General features: G+C 45.1%; 2 protein-coding genes across 2 annotated transcripts; both read left to right on the forward strand.

The window, feature by feature from the left end:
• Positions 1 to 214: 214 nt before the first annotated feature.
• Positions 215 to 4,046, forward strand: LOC123727161 (basic proline-rich protein-like). The gene is made up of 4 exons (XM_045695270.1): positions 215 to 233; positions 466 to 651; positions 2,502 to 3,558; positions 3,608 to 4,046. The coding sequence occupies exons 1-4, from the start codon at positions 215 to 217 to the stop codon at positions 4,044 to 4,046; spliced, it is 1,701 nt and encodes a 566-aa protein (XP_045551226.1).
• A 4,539-nt stretch (positions 4,047 to 8,585) lies between these two features.
• Positions 8,586 to 14,659, forward strand: LOC106571080 (vertnin). The gene is made up of 5 exons (XM_014143747.2): positions 8,586 to 9,100; positions 9,997 to 10,310; positions 10,718 to 11,325; positions 11,497 to 11,937; positions 12,191 to 14,659. The coding sequence occupies exons 2-5, from the start codon at positions 9,999 to 10,001 to the stop codon at positions 12,999 to 13,001; spliced, it is 2,172 nt and encodes a 723-aa protein (XP_013999222.1). The 5' UTR covers positions 8,586 to 9,100; positions 9,997 to 9,998; the 3' UTR covers positions 13,002 to 14,659.
• The last annotated feature ends 437 nt before the right edge of the window (positions 14,660 to 15,096 follow it).

The raw sequence follows: 15,096 nt of genomic DNA on the forward strand, positions 1-15,096 counted from the left end.
CAAGATAAAGCAAAGCAGTGCGACACAAACAACAACACAGAGTTACACATGGAATAAACAAGCGTACAGTCAATAACACAATAGAAAAAAATGGCATGTCCCTGTCCCTTTATGTCCCTGTCCCTGTATGTCCCTACATACCCTGTCCCTTTATGTCCCTACATGTCCCTGTCCCTTTATGTCCCTACATGTCCCTGTCCCTTTATGTCCCTACATGCCTCTGTCCCTGGAATGTGAAGTCCCCTACTACCAGATTCCTGAGCTTCTTCAACCAACAATGCCAAGCTCAAGAACAAAAGGTGGACCGGTTGGCTATCTTCACTGATCTCCAGTCTACCCCCTCCCCCCCTCACACACAGCATGTGAGAGACAATTGGAGCCAACCACAGTCTTGGCCTATTAGCATTTGAACCCCCTCTGGCCAGCCCCCACTCCCTCTGGCCAGCCCCCACCCCCTCTGGCCAGCCCCCACCCCCTCTGGCCAGCTCCCACCCCCTCTGGCCAGCCCCCACCCCCTCTGGACAGTCCCCACCCCCTCTGGACAGCCCCCACCCCCTCTGGCCAGCCCCCACTCCCTCTGGCCAGCCCCCACCACCTCTGGCCAGCCCCCACCCCCTCTGGCCAGCCCCCACCACCCCCCGTGTCCACAGTGTAGACTTCACTCAACAGAGGCTGAAGCAGTTAAAAGACAGGAATGTCAGACCTGGAAGAGAACTGAGAGCTGGATAGGAGAAGGGAGAGTGACTTATTCATACTGTTCAACACACACCTTAGAGTTATAACAGAGGAGAGTCAACACACACCTGGTAATTATAACAGAGGAGATTCAACACACACCTGGTAATTATAACAGAGGCCATTCAACACACACCTGGTAATTATAACAGAGGCCATTCAACACACACCTGGTAATTATAACAGAGGCCATTCAACACACACCAACATTGATCTGGTACTCCCTGTATATAGCTCCACATTGATCTGGTACTTCCTGTATATAGCTCCACATTGATCTGGTACTGGTACTCCCTGTATATAGCTCCACATTGATCTGGTACTGGTACTCCCTGTATATAGCTCCACATTGATCTGGTACTGGTACTCCCTGTATATAGCTCCACATTGATCTGGTACTGGTACTCCCTGTATATAACTCCACATTGATCTGGTACTCCCTGTATATAACTCCACATTGATCTGGTACTTCCTGTATAGAGCTCCACATTGATCTGGTACTTCCTGTATATAGCTCCACATTGATCTGGTACTTCCTGTATATAGCTCCACATTGATCTGATACTGGTACTCCCTGTATATAGCTCCACATTGATCTGGTACTGGTACTCCCTGTATATAACTCCACATTGATCTGGTACTCCCTGTATATAGCTCCACATTGATCTGGTACTCCCTGTATATAGCTCCACATTGATCTGGTACTCCCTGTATATAGCTCCACATTGATCTGGTACTGGTACTCCCTGTATATAACTCCACATTGATCTGGTACTCCCTGTATATAGCTCCACATTGATCTGGTACTGGTACTCCTTTAAACTCTGCATCATTGGTTAAGGGCTCGTCAGCAAGCCTTTCACAGTATAGTCTACACCTGTTGTATTCGGTGTATGGGACAACTAAAATGTGGTTTGATGTGTCAGAGTCAGAGTCTTCTACTGATAGGCCCCTTTACTATTTAATATGTTATTTGGATGTGAGGGATTTGAACAGAGTTATTGAATCAATCTTTAACCACAGCGTACCATCACACATCAATACCAGTCAAATCAAAAGAGAGAGTGAGAAACAGCGAGAGGTAGAGGGGGAGACACAGCGAGAGGTAGAGGGGGAGAGAAAGACAGAGAGAGGTAGAGGGGGAGAGAAAGACAGAGAGAGGTAGAGGGGGAGAGAGAGAGACAGCGAGAGGGGGAGAGAGAGACGGCGAGAGGGGGAGAGAGAGACAGCGAGAGGGGGGAGAGAGAGACAGCGAGAGGGGAGGGGGAGAGAGAGAGCGAGAGGGGGAGAGAGACGGCGAGAGGGGGAGAGAGAGACAGCGAGAGGGGGAGAGAGAGACAGCGAGAGGGGGAGAGAGAGACAGCGAGAGGGGGGGAGAGAGAGAGCGAGAGGGGGAGAGAGACGGCGAGAGGGGGAGAGAGAGACAGCGAGAGGGGGAGAGAGAGACAGCGAGAGGGGGAGAGAGAGACAGCGAGAGGTAGAGGGGGAGAGAGAGACAGCAAGAGGTAGAGGGGGAGAGAGACAGCATATACAATATAACAGGTTTAGACTCTCCTGAATAAAGTATTTCCTGAAATATGAATATCCACATCCATCCATCAGTATTAAAGCAGGTAGCAAATAACAGTGGTTTAACCAAACCAACAGTGAAATTCCAGCCAGCATGGGTAATCTCTATCTCCCTCCGTGTACAGATAACAGTGGTTTAACCAAACCCCAAGTGAAATTCCAGCCAGCATGTATAATCTCTATCTCCCTCCATGTAGCAGATAAACTGCAGGTCAACCCCTTGAACCCCAGTCACCAGACCATCCAGGGACCAGGCCATCCAGGGGCCAGGCCATCCAGGGACCAGACCATCCAATCACCAGACCATCCAGGGACCAGACCATGCAGGGACCAGACCATCCAGGGACCAGACCATCCAGTCACCAGACCATGCAGGGACCAGGCCATCCAGGGACCAGACCATCCAATCACCAGACCATCCAGGGACCAGACCATGCAGGGACCAGACCATCCAATCACCAGACCATCCAGGGACCAGACCATGCAGGGACCAGGCCATCCAGGGACCAGACCATCCAGTCACCAGACCATCCAGGGACCAGACCATCCAGGGACCAGACCATCCAGGGGCCAGGCCATCCAGGGACCAGACCATCCAATCACCAGACCATCCAGGGACCAGACCATCCAGGGGCCAGGCCATCCAGGGACAAGGCCATCCAATCACCAGACCATCCAGGGACCAGACCATCCAGGGACCAGACCATCCAGGGACCAGACCATCCGGAGACCAGACCATCCGGGGACCAGACCATCCAGGGACCAGACCATCCAGGGACCAGACCATCCAATCACCAGACCATCCAGGGACCAGGCCATCCAGGGGCCAGGCCATCCAGGGGCCAGGCCATCCAGGGACCAGACCATCCAATCACCAGACCATCCAGGGACCAGACCATCCAGGGACCAGACCATGCAGGGACCAGGCCATCCAGGGACCAGACCATCCAGTCACCAGACCATCCAGGGACCAGACCATCCAGGGACCAGACCATCCAGGGGCCAGGCCATCCAGGGACCAGACCATCCAATCACCAGACCATCCAGGGACCAGACCATCCAGGGGCCAGGCCATCCAGGGACCAGACCATCCAATCACCAGACCATCCAGGGACCAGACCATCCAGGGACCAGACCATCCAGGGACCAGACCATCCGGAGACCAGACCATCCGGGGACCAGACCATCCGGGGACCAGGCCATCCGGGGACCAGACCATCCAGTCACCAGACCATCCAGGGACCAGACCATCCAGTCACCAGACCATCCAGTCACCAGACCATCCAGTCACCAGACCATCCAGGGACCAGACCATCCAGGGACCAGGCCATCCAGGGGCCAGGCCATCCAGGGACCAGACCATCCAATCACCAGACCATCCAGGGACCAGACCATCCAGGGACCAGACCATCCAGGGACCAGACCATCCAGGGACCAGGCCATCCAGGGACCAGACCATCCAAGGACCAGACCATCCAGGGACCAGACCATCCAGGGACCAGACCATCCAGGGACCAGACCATCCAGGGACCAGACCATCCAGGGACCAGACCATCCAGGGACCAGGCCATCCAGGGACCAGACCATCCAAGGACCAGACCATCCAGGGACCAGACCATCCAGTCACCAGACCATCCAGGGACCAGACCATCCAGTCACCAGACCATCCAGGGACCAGCTCGTCTACCCATTGCGGCAGTGGACAGAGGGGAGACACATGCTCAAGTCCTGGAGGGTGGTGAGTGTGTGTAATTTTTGACTTAAGTATTTTTTTTTTTTACTTTACTATTAATATTTTTTGGCCAACTTTTACTTCATTACATTCCTAAAGAAAAGAATGTACTTTTTACTCCATACATTTTCCCTGACAACCAAAAGTATTAGTTACATTTTGAATGCTTAGCAGGACAGGAGAATGGTCCAATTCACACACTTTTCAAGAGAACATCCCTAGTCATCCCTACTGCCTCTGATCTGGAGGACTCACTAAACAGAGAACATCCCTGGTCATCCCTACTGCCTCTGATCTGGAGGACTCACTAAACAGAGAACATCCCTGGTCATCCCTACTGCCTCTGATCTGGAGGACTCACTAAACAGAGAACATCCCTGGTCATCCCTACTGCCTCTGATCTGGAGGATTCACTAAACAGAGAACATCTCTGGTCATCCCTACTGCCTCTGATCTGGAGGACTCACTAAACAGAGAACATCCCTGGTCATTCCTACTGCCTCTGATCTGGAGGACTCACTAAACAGAGAACATCCCTGGTCATCCCTACTGCCTCTGATCTGGAGGACTCACTAAACAGAGAACATCCCTGGTCATCCCTACTGCCTCTGATCTGGAGGACTCACTAAACAGAGAACATCCCTTGTCATTCCTACTGCCTCTGATCTGGTGGACTCACTAAACACATGCTTGGTTTGTAAATGATGTCTGAGTTGGAGCATGCACCCTCGCTATCCGTAAATAATTAAAAACTAGAAAATGTGGACATCTGCTTTGCTTAACAGAAGGAATTTTAAATGTTCACACTTGTACTTTTACTTTTGATACCTAAGTACATGTAGAAATCACATTTACTGTGTGCATCGTTTTGTAGAGGTGTGTGTGTGTGTGTGTGTGTGTGTGTGTGTGTGTGTGTGTGTGTGTGTGTGTGTGTGTGTGTGTGTGTGTGTGTGTGTGTGTCATTTTGTAGAGGTGTAAGTGTGTTTGTGTGTAATTTTGTAGAGGTGTGTGTGTGTAATTTTGTAGAGGTGTGTGTCATTTTGTAGAGGTGTGTGTGTGTGTGTGTTTGTGTGTCATTTTGTAGAGGTGTGTGTCATTTTGTAGAGGTGTAAGTGTGTTTGTGTGTAATTTTGTAGAGGTGTGTGTGTGTGTGTGTCATTTTGTAGAGGTGTGTGTGTTTGTGTGTCATTTTGTAGAGGTGTGTGTCATTTTGTAGAGGTGTAAGTGTGTTTGTGTGTAATTTTGTAGAGGTGTGTGTGTGTGTGTCATTTTGTAGAGGTGTGTGTGTTTGTAATTAGGTATTTACTTCACAATGGGGCTGTGGATTTGAATGTGGTTGACCAGAGCTGTTGTGTAACGTGTGCAGAAAGAGAGAGAGAGAGAGAGAGAGAGAGAGAGAAAGAGAAGAGACGAGAAGAGACAGAACATTTGAAAACTCTAAACAAACATCAACAACACAAAAGGTTATCTATCCGATAACGGAGATGTATGGATAAACGACTTCTCCAAAACTATTTGGCTCTATAACAAAGAGCAAACAGCAAAAAAATATACATGGTCGAATACAAATCTTAGAATCAACTATTAAAGACTACCAGAACCCACTGGATTCTCCAATTACATTGAATGAACTACAGGACAAAATACAAACCCTCCAACCCTAAAAGGCCTTTGGGGTTGATGGTATCCTTAATGAAATGATCAAATATACAGAGCACAAATTCCAATTGGCTATACGTTAAACTCTTTAACATCATCCTCAGCTCTGGCATCTTCCCCAATCCACAAAAGTGGAGACAAATTTGACCCCAATAACTATTGTGGGATATGCGTCAACAGCAACCTTGGGGAAATCCTCTGCATTATCATTAACAGCAGACTTGTACATTTCCTCAGCGAAAACAATGTACTGAGCAAATGTCAAAATTGTTTTTTTTAACAAATTACCATACGGCAGACCACATAATCACCCTTGCACACCCTAATTGACAAACAAACGAAAACAAAAGGCTAAGTCTTCTCGTGCTTTGTTGATTTAAAAAAAGCAGCACCTGGCCTCACCCTACTAGAATCAGAAGTCAAATGTTTACTGTTTTCTGATTATCTGGTGCTTCTGTCCCCAACCAGCCTACAGCAGCACCTAGATATTTTGCACAGATTCTGCCAGACCTGGACCTGGGCCCTGACAGTAAATCTCAGTAAGATAAAAAATAATGGTGTTCTAAAAAAGATCCAGTTGCCAGGACTACGAATACAAAAAATATATATATAAATACCTCGGCCTAAACATCAGTGCCACATGTAACTTCCAAAAAGCTGTGAACAGTCTGAGAGAGAAGGCAAGAAGGGCCTTCTATGCCATCAAAAGGAACATACAATTTGACATACCAATTAGGATCCATCTAAAAATACTTGAATCACCAAATAATACATGCAGAGCATAATTTGGCCGATACCCGCTAATTATCAAAATCCAGAAAAGAGCTGTTAAATTCTACAACCACCTAAAAGGAAGCGATTCCCAAACCTTCCATAACAAAGCCATCACCCACAGAGAGATGAACCTGGAGAAGAGTCCCCTAAGCAATCTGGTCCTGGGGCTCTGTTCACAAACACGAACAGACCCAACAGAGCCCCAGGACAGCAACACAATTAGACCCAACCAAATCATGAGAAAACAAAATGATAATAACTTGACACATTGGAAAGAATTAACAAAAAAAACTGAGCAAACTAGAATGCTATTTGGCCTTAAACAGAGAGTACACAGTGACAGAATACCTGACCACTGTGACTGACCCAAAATTAAGGACATCTTTGACTATGTACAGACTCAGTGAGCATAGCCTTGCTATTGAGAAAGGCCTCCGTAGACAGACCTGGCTCTCAAGAGAAGACAGGTGCTACGTGCACACTGCCCACAAAATGAGGTGGAAACTGAGCTGCACTTCCTAACCTCCTGCCAGATGTATAACCATATTAGAGACACATATTTCCCTCAGATTACACAGACCCACAAAGAATTAGAAAACAATTTTTGATAAACTCCCATATCTATTGGGTTAAATACCACAGTGTGCCATCACCTGTTGACCTGTTGCCAAAAGAAAAGGGCAACCAGTGAAGAACCAACAACATTGTAAATACAACACACATACACATATACACATATATATATATATCAAATCAAATATATATGTTTATTATTTTCCCTTTTGTACTTTAACTATTTGCACATCATTACAACACTGTATGTAGACATAATATAACATTTGAAATGTCTTTATTCTTTTGGAACTTTTGTGAGCATAATGTTTACTGTTCATTTTTTATTGTTTATTTCACTTTTGTTTATTATCTATTTCACTTGCTTTGGCAATGTAAACACATGTTTCCCATGCCAATAAAGCCTCTTTGAATTGAATTGAGGGAGAGTCAGGAGAAGTGTGAGAAACAGGCAGACGTGCTGCTCCACACCTCCACGCCTTGTCTGTACATCCACACTCCAATCCACAAACACCTACTGTATCCAGTACTCTGCCCTATACTCTTGTCTGTTCAGTACAGGAGAGTGATACTGGTCTAACGAGGTAATGGGAGAGTTCAGCAGACTAACAATGACTGCAACAAGTGAGTGAGAGAGAGAGAGAGAGAGAGAGAGAGAGAGAGAGAGAGAGAGAAAGACTGTGCAGAGAATATTTTAGTTTAGATTCTAAACTTTAGAAAGAACACAGTGAAGTCACATTTCTGCATTTCTATGAGGGCCTTATCTGAGGAGAAAGGGTTGATGCCATGTCACCACAAACAACACAAAATCTGCCGTCTGTAACTCCAGTGGGCTTGTAGATCTGATTCAGCTTCGATCTAACTAATCTTTTTTTTAAGAGCACCATTTGCCAGAGTAGCCTGTTCTCTATGAGCTGACCAGAGACTGAGACCTTTAGATGTCAGGAAGTCCAGAAAAAGTCAATAATAATAATGAATATAGGTTACTGTATAAGCTATTGAATACAAGCTGGATATCAGTAAAAAACAACAACACGTGTATATCATGCATTGGAGAGCATTTTGGGCCCTAAAACGAACTGGTAAAAAAAAAGTCAAGTTGTTCTCGTCCACCACAGGATTTTCTTCATAATGCATTTGTGTGTAGCAGCCTACACAGTTTTCTAAAGTTAGGAGGGATGTCTAGCCACCCAAAGGTTGCGTGTTTGAATCTCATCACAGATAACTTTAGTACTAATTACTACTTTTTTTTTTAGCTACTTTGCAACTACTTAGCATGTTAGCTAACCGTTCCCCTAACCTAGCTAACATTACCCACAACCAATTGGAATTCCTAACATTACATATGTTTTTGAAAAATTCGTTACATATTGTACGAATTGTAATTCGTAACGTATAATACCAAATGGATAATGGACACCCAGAAATGAATATATACGAAAAATAAAATACTGTTGTGTCCCAGATTTAATTTACTATACTAGGTCTACCCCACGTCGGTTTTATGCAACAACTGCATTCATCTGTGATTGAAATGCACTGTATTCAAAATCGTGTGGTGTACAAGGAGAAATTTACTCAGTAAATCAAGTTTATTTTACAAAGAATGTTGATATTGGGTTGGGGGGGGATATCAAGATAGCCAACAAGCCGATACTTCCACGTATATATCTGTTGTTCTACCGATAGCCGTTGACACCAGGGCTTTTGTTAACACTTCACATTGAAATTGACCCTGGCCCTGCGTGGGGGGCCAAGAGGGCGGTGTTTTCTCAAACCACAGACAACAAAAAAAACTGGTCGGCGGCGATTGACAATTTCCTGAAGAGAGGTCGGCCTTATCACTCCTAAATCTCTCTTCAAAGTGTCCTATCTGGAGTGAACCCAAGTCGGCAGGAATCCGTGCAGGCACGTAAAGCACATTGTTCCATGGACACATAATGGAATTACTAAGTCACCTGTGAGAGAAGCTGGAACGAAGGCTCTATGCTGTGCGCTTTACCACTCCTATAGTGAGTGACCTCCTCTTGGAAAACGATTTTATACCAAATACTTCAGGTAAGGAACGTACCCAAATTACTATTGTATCAATGAACAACGTACTGCATAGGTGTAATCAGAAGAAAACGTGGTACAACAGTTGGTTGATGGTGCGTTTGATGATCACGAATCAATCACAAAAGTCTTCTATTTTCATTAGTATAGTATTGGTTTCAATTGATTCTTCTTTTCGACATTTTGTTACAAAATTATTATTTTGGTGAATTTGGAGCGTAGTGACTCAGTTCTGCTGGTCGCCACACGTCGTCTTGTGTTACGTACCAAACCTTCGTGCGTCGTTGGCTATATTAAGATGAAATAATTGCGTAATTAATTTAGTATGGCAACTTTTCTCTCAGCGGAAACTGCTAGGATGTTTTACACAACACAATACACATATTTTACACAATGTACACATACCTATTTAAAAAAAAACTATGTATATCATTTTAAACATAAAAATAAAAAAAATTGTCACATGCATATCAATATGCCTTCACTAAGCTTACAGCAATACGTCTCAGACATGGTACTGTTTGTTAGTTTGAACATGTGCAGCTATTATATTTTTGCGAACACATGCCGCAAAAAGAAATCTATTTTAATCTTGACTGGTCCAGCTTTCTGTAAATAGGCCCAGGAACACTAGAATTCAATCACATTCAGTCAGTTATAAATGCATGTCTCTTCAGGGCCCATTAAGTCAAACCCATAGGCAGCTTTTTGGGTTTTTTGTCTGTTCTAGATAGAACATTCTTCATGTAGGTTCAGAATTACATTCATTCCCCCCCCCTTCAATGTGATTAAAGTAATCTAGTAGGCAGCTTCTGAACCTTTCCTGTGCATCTGCTTTTGTATGGCTTCGAGTTCATGTTCAAATGAACTATCTCAGTTTTGTCTCTGTGTCCCGGCAGGTATGATTCAGAGGAAGGAGGTGGTACTCTCAGTCCTAGGGGAGCTGCAGGATGCCACAGAGAGCTCCGGCCTGGACGCACTCACCAGGGTAGCACTGGAGGTCCACCAGGTCCTGGCCCCCTTCACCCTGCCTTACTCACCCTGCCATGAGTTCCCTGACTGGGCAGGCATCGACGGCGTGGCCCATAGCCTGTACCCTGCTGACGCCCCCGGAGGCCTCCTACCTCTGGTCTGTAAGGGAGAGGGGAACCTGCTGTTTGATGCAGCCAGCATGTTGCTAGTGGGGACTACTATTCTCAGTCTGGAGCTACAGGTGAGGAAAGATTGGCACTGGCCTTCTCTGTGGCTCAGTTGGTAGAGCATGGTGTTTGCAACGCCAGGGTTGTGTGTTCGATTCCCACGGGGGCCAGCACAAAAAAAATAAAATGCATGAAATGAAATGTATGCATTCACTACTGTAAGTCGCTCTGGATAAGAGCGTCTGCTAAATGACTAAAATGTAAATGTAATGTTTCAATCATATGCAACATCTGAGTTTCAACTACGATATTGTATTTATTATGTGGATTTGTTTGCATTTCCTAGTTTGTAAATTGTTTGTAGATAAGAGCTACTAAGAAATTTAAATCTCATTTTTGTGTGTGTGTGTGTGTGTGTGTGTGTGTGCATTTAAAAAGATACACTAAGTATGTGACAACACCTGAACTCCATTTCCTCCAGGTACGTACGGTGGTGGAGATGCTGCTGTGGAAGAGATACTACCTGGGTGGTATGATCGACTCGAAGGTGATGCTGCAGGCAGCCAGGTTCAGCCTGTGTGCCGAGGAGTCCCAGGACATGCTCAACCTCCCCCTCTCAGTCCTCGAAGCTATCTTCGACGCCGACGTCAAAGCCTCTTGCTTCCCTGGCTCCTATGCTAACATGTGGCACCTCTACGCTCTTTCCTCCGTCCTCCAGTATAACATCTATTCTATCTACCCCATGTACAACCTCAAGATACGACCCTACTTCAACCGCCTGATAAGACCGAGGTCCTACCCCAAAGACACGGATCCTATCACTATACACATCATGTGGTCCGGAGAGCTGGAGGGGGGATCTTCCAGGTTCAGACCTAGAGTCTTTGTAGCATTAGTCCATTCTAGTGACCTCCAGATGGGCAGTCCTAACGACGAGCAGAGGGTCCCCCCTCTGAAGACACTGGAGCTTCTCAACCAGGACTCTCACCTGTCCTACTCCAGTCTGAAGGAAAAGTACAACATCACCAAGAGTACCTTCTACCGCTGGAGACGGCAGACGCAGGAACACCGCAAAAGATCTGCTGCCAGGTACAACTCTCGTACAGTTTCCTGTCTGTTGTAGGTCAAATCAAAAATACTGTCTGATTCAAATCATGGCACTCTGGCACATTCACACTTCTTTGTCTTTTATTGTTTATTTAGCTGTATGTTTCTGCTGACATCGAATAACTATTTTTAATCTGATCTTTTTCTATCAAGGTACGAGGCCAAACACTTCCTCCAAGCGTGCTATCTGGAAGGGAAGCTCATCCCTCTGCATCAGTTCAAAGAGTTCTTCCCTGAGATCTCCAGGTCCACCTACTATGCATGGAAGCACGAGCTGATCTCATCTGGCGGTAGTTTCTCCACGTTCTCCACGGGCGAGGTGAGTCCAGGGGACAGCACGGAGCAGGAGTCCTGGTCCTCCCCAGAGTCCAAGCTCGGGCAGGTGGAAGACCACGAGGTAGAGCCAGACACAGAGCATCACGACAGCGTGGCCAGTCTGTTCGGCCTGAACTACAACAATGATAAGATGGATGGAGAGCGAGCCCAAAACATGGCACTGATGCAGGAGGCCAAGAAGGTTCTTCAGAACTGCATCGCTAGGAATACATCGTTCCCCTTCCGCATCTTCAAGAGGAGCTTCCCTGGGATCTCCAGGTCACCTACAAGGATTTTACTGTTATTTAGCTCAGCCTTTAATACAATAATTTACTGTTATTTAGCTCAGCCTTTAATAAAATAGTTTACTGATATTTAGCTCAGCCTTTAATAAAATAGTTTACTGTTATTTTAGACGTTTTTTTTTTTTAAATCTTGCATTCATCCATTTTATTGCCTTCATTTTATTGATTTACTGTAAAGTGTGTTGCAATTTTAACATTCAATTTAACTAAAGTTTGATTTGATCCAGGTCGACTTACTACAACTGGAGGAGAGAGGCCATGCTATTTAACCGTGGCTACAAGGTCGGAAGCAGTGAAAACAGCTTGGACACGGATAAGAGTAGTCCAACTGGTGGTCTGTCCCCTATCGGGGGGACTGAGAGCCATGGTCATGCTGCCACGGTCTTCCCCAGAGTTAAGATCTATAGAAACAACCATAAAGGGTTCAGGATGGTGTTCCTACGCAGGAAGAAGCTCAGAGAAGCTGCCAAGGTGAAGGTGTGGAGGTCAAAATGGCCTCTGTCTAGGTTCAGAGTGAAGTACCCCTCCCTGTCCCTCTGTTTCTATTGGCTGTGGCGTAACGGCCCCAGTGGAACCAGGAAGGAGGAAATCACCACCCCGTCTCTAGAGATGGACACGTCTGAGATTATTATAGAGAACAACAACAACAACGCAGTGAAAGAGAATGGGATGATGATGGCAGAGTGTGACATAAAGACAAAGGCTCCAATTCAGGACGTGTTCTCCTTTGAGGGGGACCGAACAGAGGATCTGAGAGGCCCCGTCACCGTGACATCTGCCTTCGACACCCCCCTCCCCAACCCAACCAAGATGTCCGCCGCCGCCGCCGTTCCCACAGACGACCAGATGTTTGTTATGGATCTGGTGGCCCTGGCCAACTTCAAGGCCAAGGCCAAAGTCTTCCTGCAGCAACGCTTCGAGGAGAAGTCCTTCCCCACATTCAAAGAGTTCAGGTCCTTCTTCCCCCTGACTCCCCGCTCCACCTACTATATGTGGAAGAGAGCCCTGCATCACGGAGTGCCACTGGTACATGGCTGAGCGTCATGGCTGAGCGTCATGGCTGAGCGTCATGGCTGAGCGTCATGGCTGAGCGTCATGGCTGAGCGACATGGCTGAGAGAGGACACTTAGTGTAATGGTGGTCATACACTCTGTTACACTACCTTTAAGCAGAAGGGTGTCCCTGTAACAAACTGAAATGCTCTCTTGTCTGTAGTCTCTTCCGAATCCTAAACTCTTTCCCCCCTCCCCCGTCACTCCCTTTAGAGTCCTCAGTATCAACCCCCCACCCCTCCTCACCCACTTCGAAATAATGTAGATTTTCCATAATTGTTTTCAACTGAGCACACTGTAACTGTTTGGTTTGAGGTTTGAGGTATGCTTCAGCACCTGGGTGAAGTCTAATGTATTGAAATGCATCTTAAACACCATGTTCTCCCTCCATCTCTCGTCTCCATTCCTGGCTCTCCTTTGTTCTCCTCCCTCCCTCCATTCCTTCACCTATCACCTTCAGGACATGGACATTTGCACATCTGTGAAAAGAGACTGTCCTACAGTTCGAGTAATGGGCCTCTGGCCTCTAGCAAAAGGCAGTTGAAAGTCATCCTGATGGTGACCAACCAGTGGGGGTTGAGTTTTTTAAAATGGCTTCTTTGTTTGAGACTGGGTGTGTGTTCTTCTTCTCTTGTATCATCTTGGTTTTAATCCCCTTCAGGAAGGACTCCTTTTATTTCCCAGTTTTTTTTTATTTTTATTTTATTTTAAATTGTTTTCAGGTTCCTTCAGGATGTAGTGTTTTTTTGTTAATCCATTTGATGTCTGTCTACCTGTTTTGTAGGATTCCTAGTGGTTTACATTTTTTTTTATATGTGTTGTATTGAAAGAAGTCTGGTTGTGTCAGGAAAAAGCCTTTTGTTTCAGAAATTCAGTTTCTCCTCTTTTTTGTGTGTTTAAAACATGCTCTGTACACACACACACACACACACAGTGTTTTGATTCACCATTTTTTTTTTTTTTTTTTACTATTGAATGTACATCTAAAATGATGATTTAACTTGGTGCATCGCTGTTTGTGTTTCAGGGTCTTTACTTCATCGTGATTTGTATAGCAATAGATGCTACGCTGAACAGGTAATGACCTATAGATTGTCTCCTACTGTAAGGTATTTTGTTTTTGCGCTGTGGTATTTCAATGAGATACGGAACACATCTCAACCATCTCAATGATCCGTTTTTTTTATTTCATATGTTACAGGGTTGTCTTTTCAAGACAGATTTATTTCAATTTGAATTGAATTGTTTTCTAATGAATGTTTACAACACTTCTGGACTCGCTACCAGAATATGTTTATATGCTAATTGGCCTAATTACGTGTATATTTTCTTTAAGAATTTCTATATTTTCTCTGTGATTACCATACCTTTTTTTTTTTTAATAACTACCTATATTCATGTTTTTCCTGGTAACCGTAATGTGAAAATAATCTTCTCTCTATTTGAAGTCCTAAAGCATGGTATATTAGTTTTGTTAAATCATGTTTGTCTTATTTGTTTTATGAAATGTGAGTTTCATTTTAGTTATGTTCCCAAACACATTCTCTCAAAGAGTATTGGTGTACCACTGCCATCATAGCAGCCAACATGATGTTTCCTAGTCTTAATGTTTTCCTGCAGAACATCAATAAAACCACCCACTCAAACTCCACTTGTTCTTGCTTGTGAGTCATCCAATCATACAGCTTCTAACTCCATTCCTGGCAGCACGTTATCATGCTTTAGCTCAAGGAGACCATTGTGTAGGACTAATCTTCTGGAGGCATCAACCATGTCTTGGTTCACAGTGACCAAAACACAGTGATTACGTTGGTCTGCTGCAACGGGGATCTGTTATTTTCTAGAAATGAGCTTTTCTCATCGACGAAAGTTGAAGGGGAGGCAGTGACTGTGCTACTACGCTCATTACATTTTAGCTTTAAAACACAGTTGCTAACAGCATATTTTTTATCAAGTAACATGTATGTACAGGCCTACTTTACAACATTATAACTAGTCAGGCTTCAATTTGATTTAAAAAAAATGCAAATAATTTGGCCTACATGTGGTAAAATCAAATTGTGACTGAAAACGTGGGTATA

Source organism: Salmo salar, chromosome ssa15 (genome assembly GCF_905237065.1).
Source record: "Salmo salar chromosome ssa15, Ssal_v3.1, whole genome shotgun sequence".
Lineage (NCBI taxonomy): Eukaryota > Metazoa > Chordata > Actinopteri > Salmoniformes > Salmonidae > Salmo > Salmo salar.

Excerpts from the sequence above, each read along its gene's own strand:
- LOC123727161 (XM_045695270.1), top strand. Across the intron at positions 652-2,501 it reads CCACCCCCCGTGTCCACAGT|CAGATAAACTGCAGGTCAAC; the intron begins GTAGACTTCACT and ends CCCTCCATGTAG. Across the intron at positions 3,559-3,607 it reads TCCAGGGACCAGACCATCCA|GGACCAGACCATCCAGGGAC; the intron begins GTCACCAGACCA and ends CAGACCATCCAG.
- LOC106571080 (XM_014143747.2), top strand. The coding sequence starts at position 9,999 with ATGATTCAGAGGAAGGAGGTGGTACTCTCAGTCCTAGGGGAGCTGCAG. Across the intron at positions 11,326-11,496 it reads CGCAAAAGATCTGCTGCCAG|GTACGAGGCCAAACACTTCC; the intron begins GTACAACTCTCG and ends TTTTCTATCAAG. Across the intron at positions 11,938-12,190 it reads AGCTTCCCTGGGATCTCCAG|GTCGACTTACTACAACTGGA; the intron begins GTCACCTACAAG and ends GATTTGATCCAG.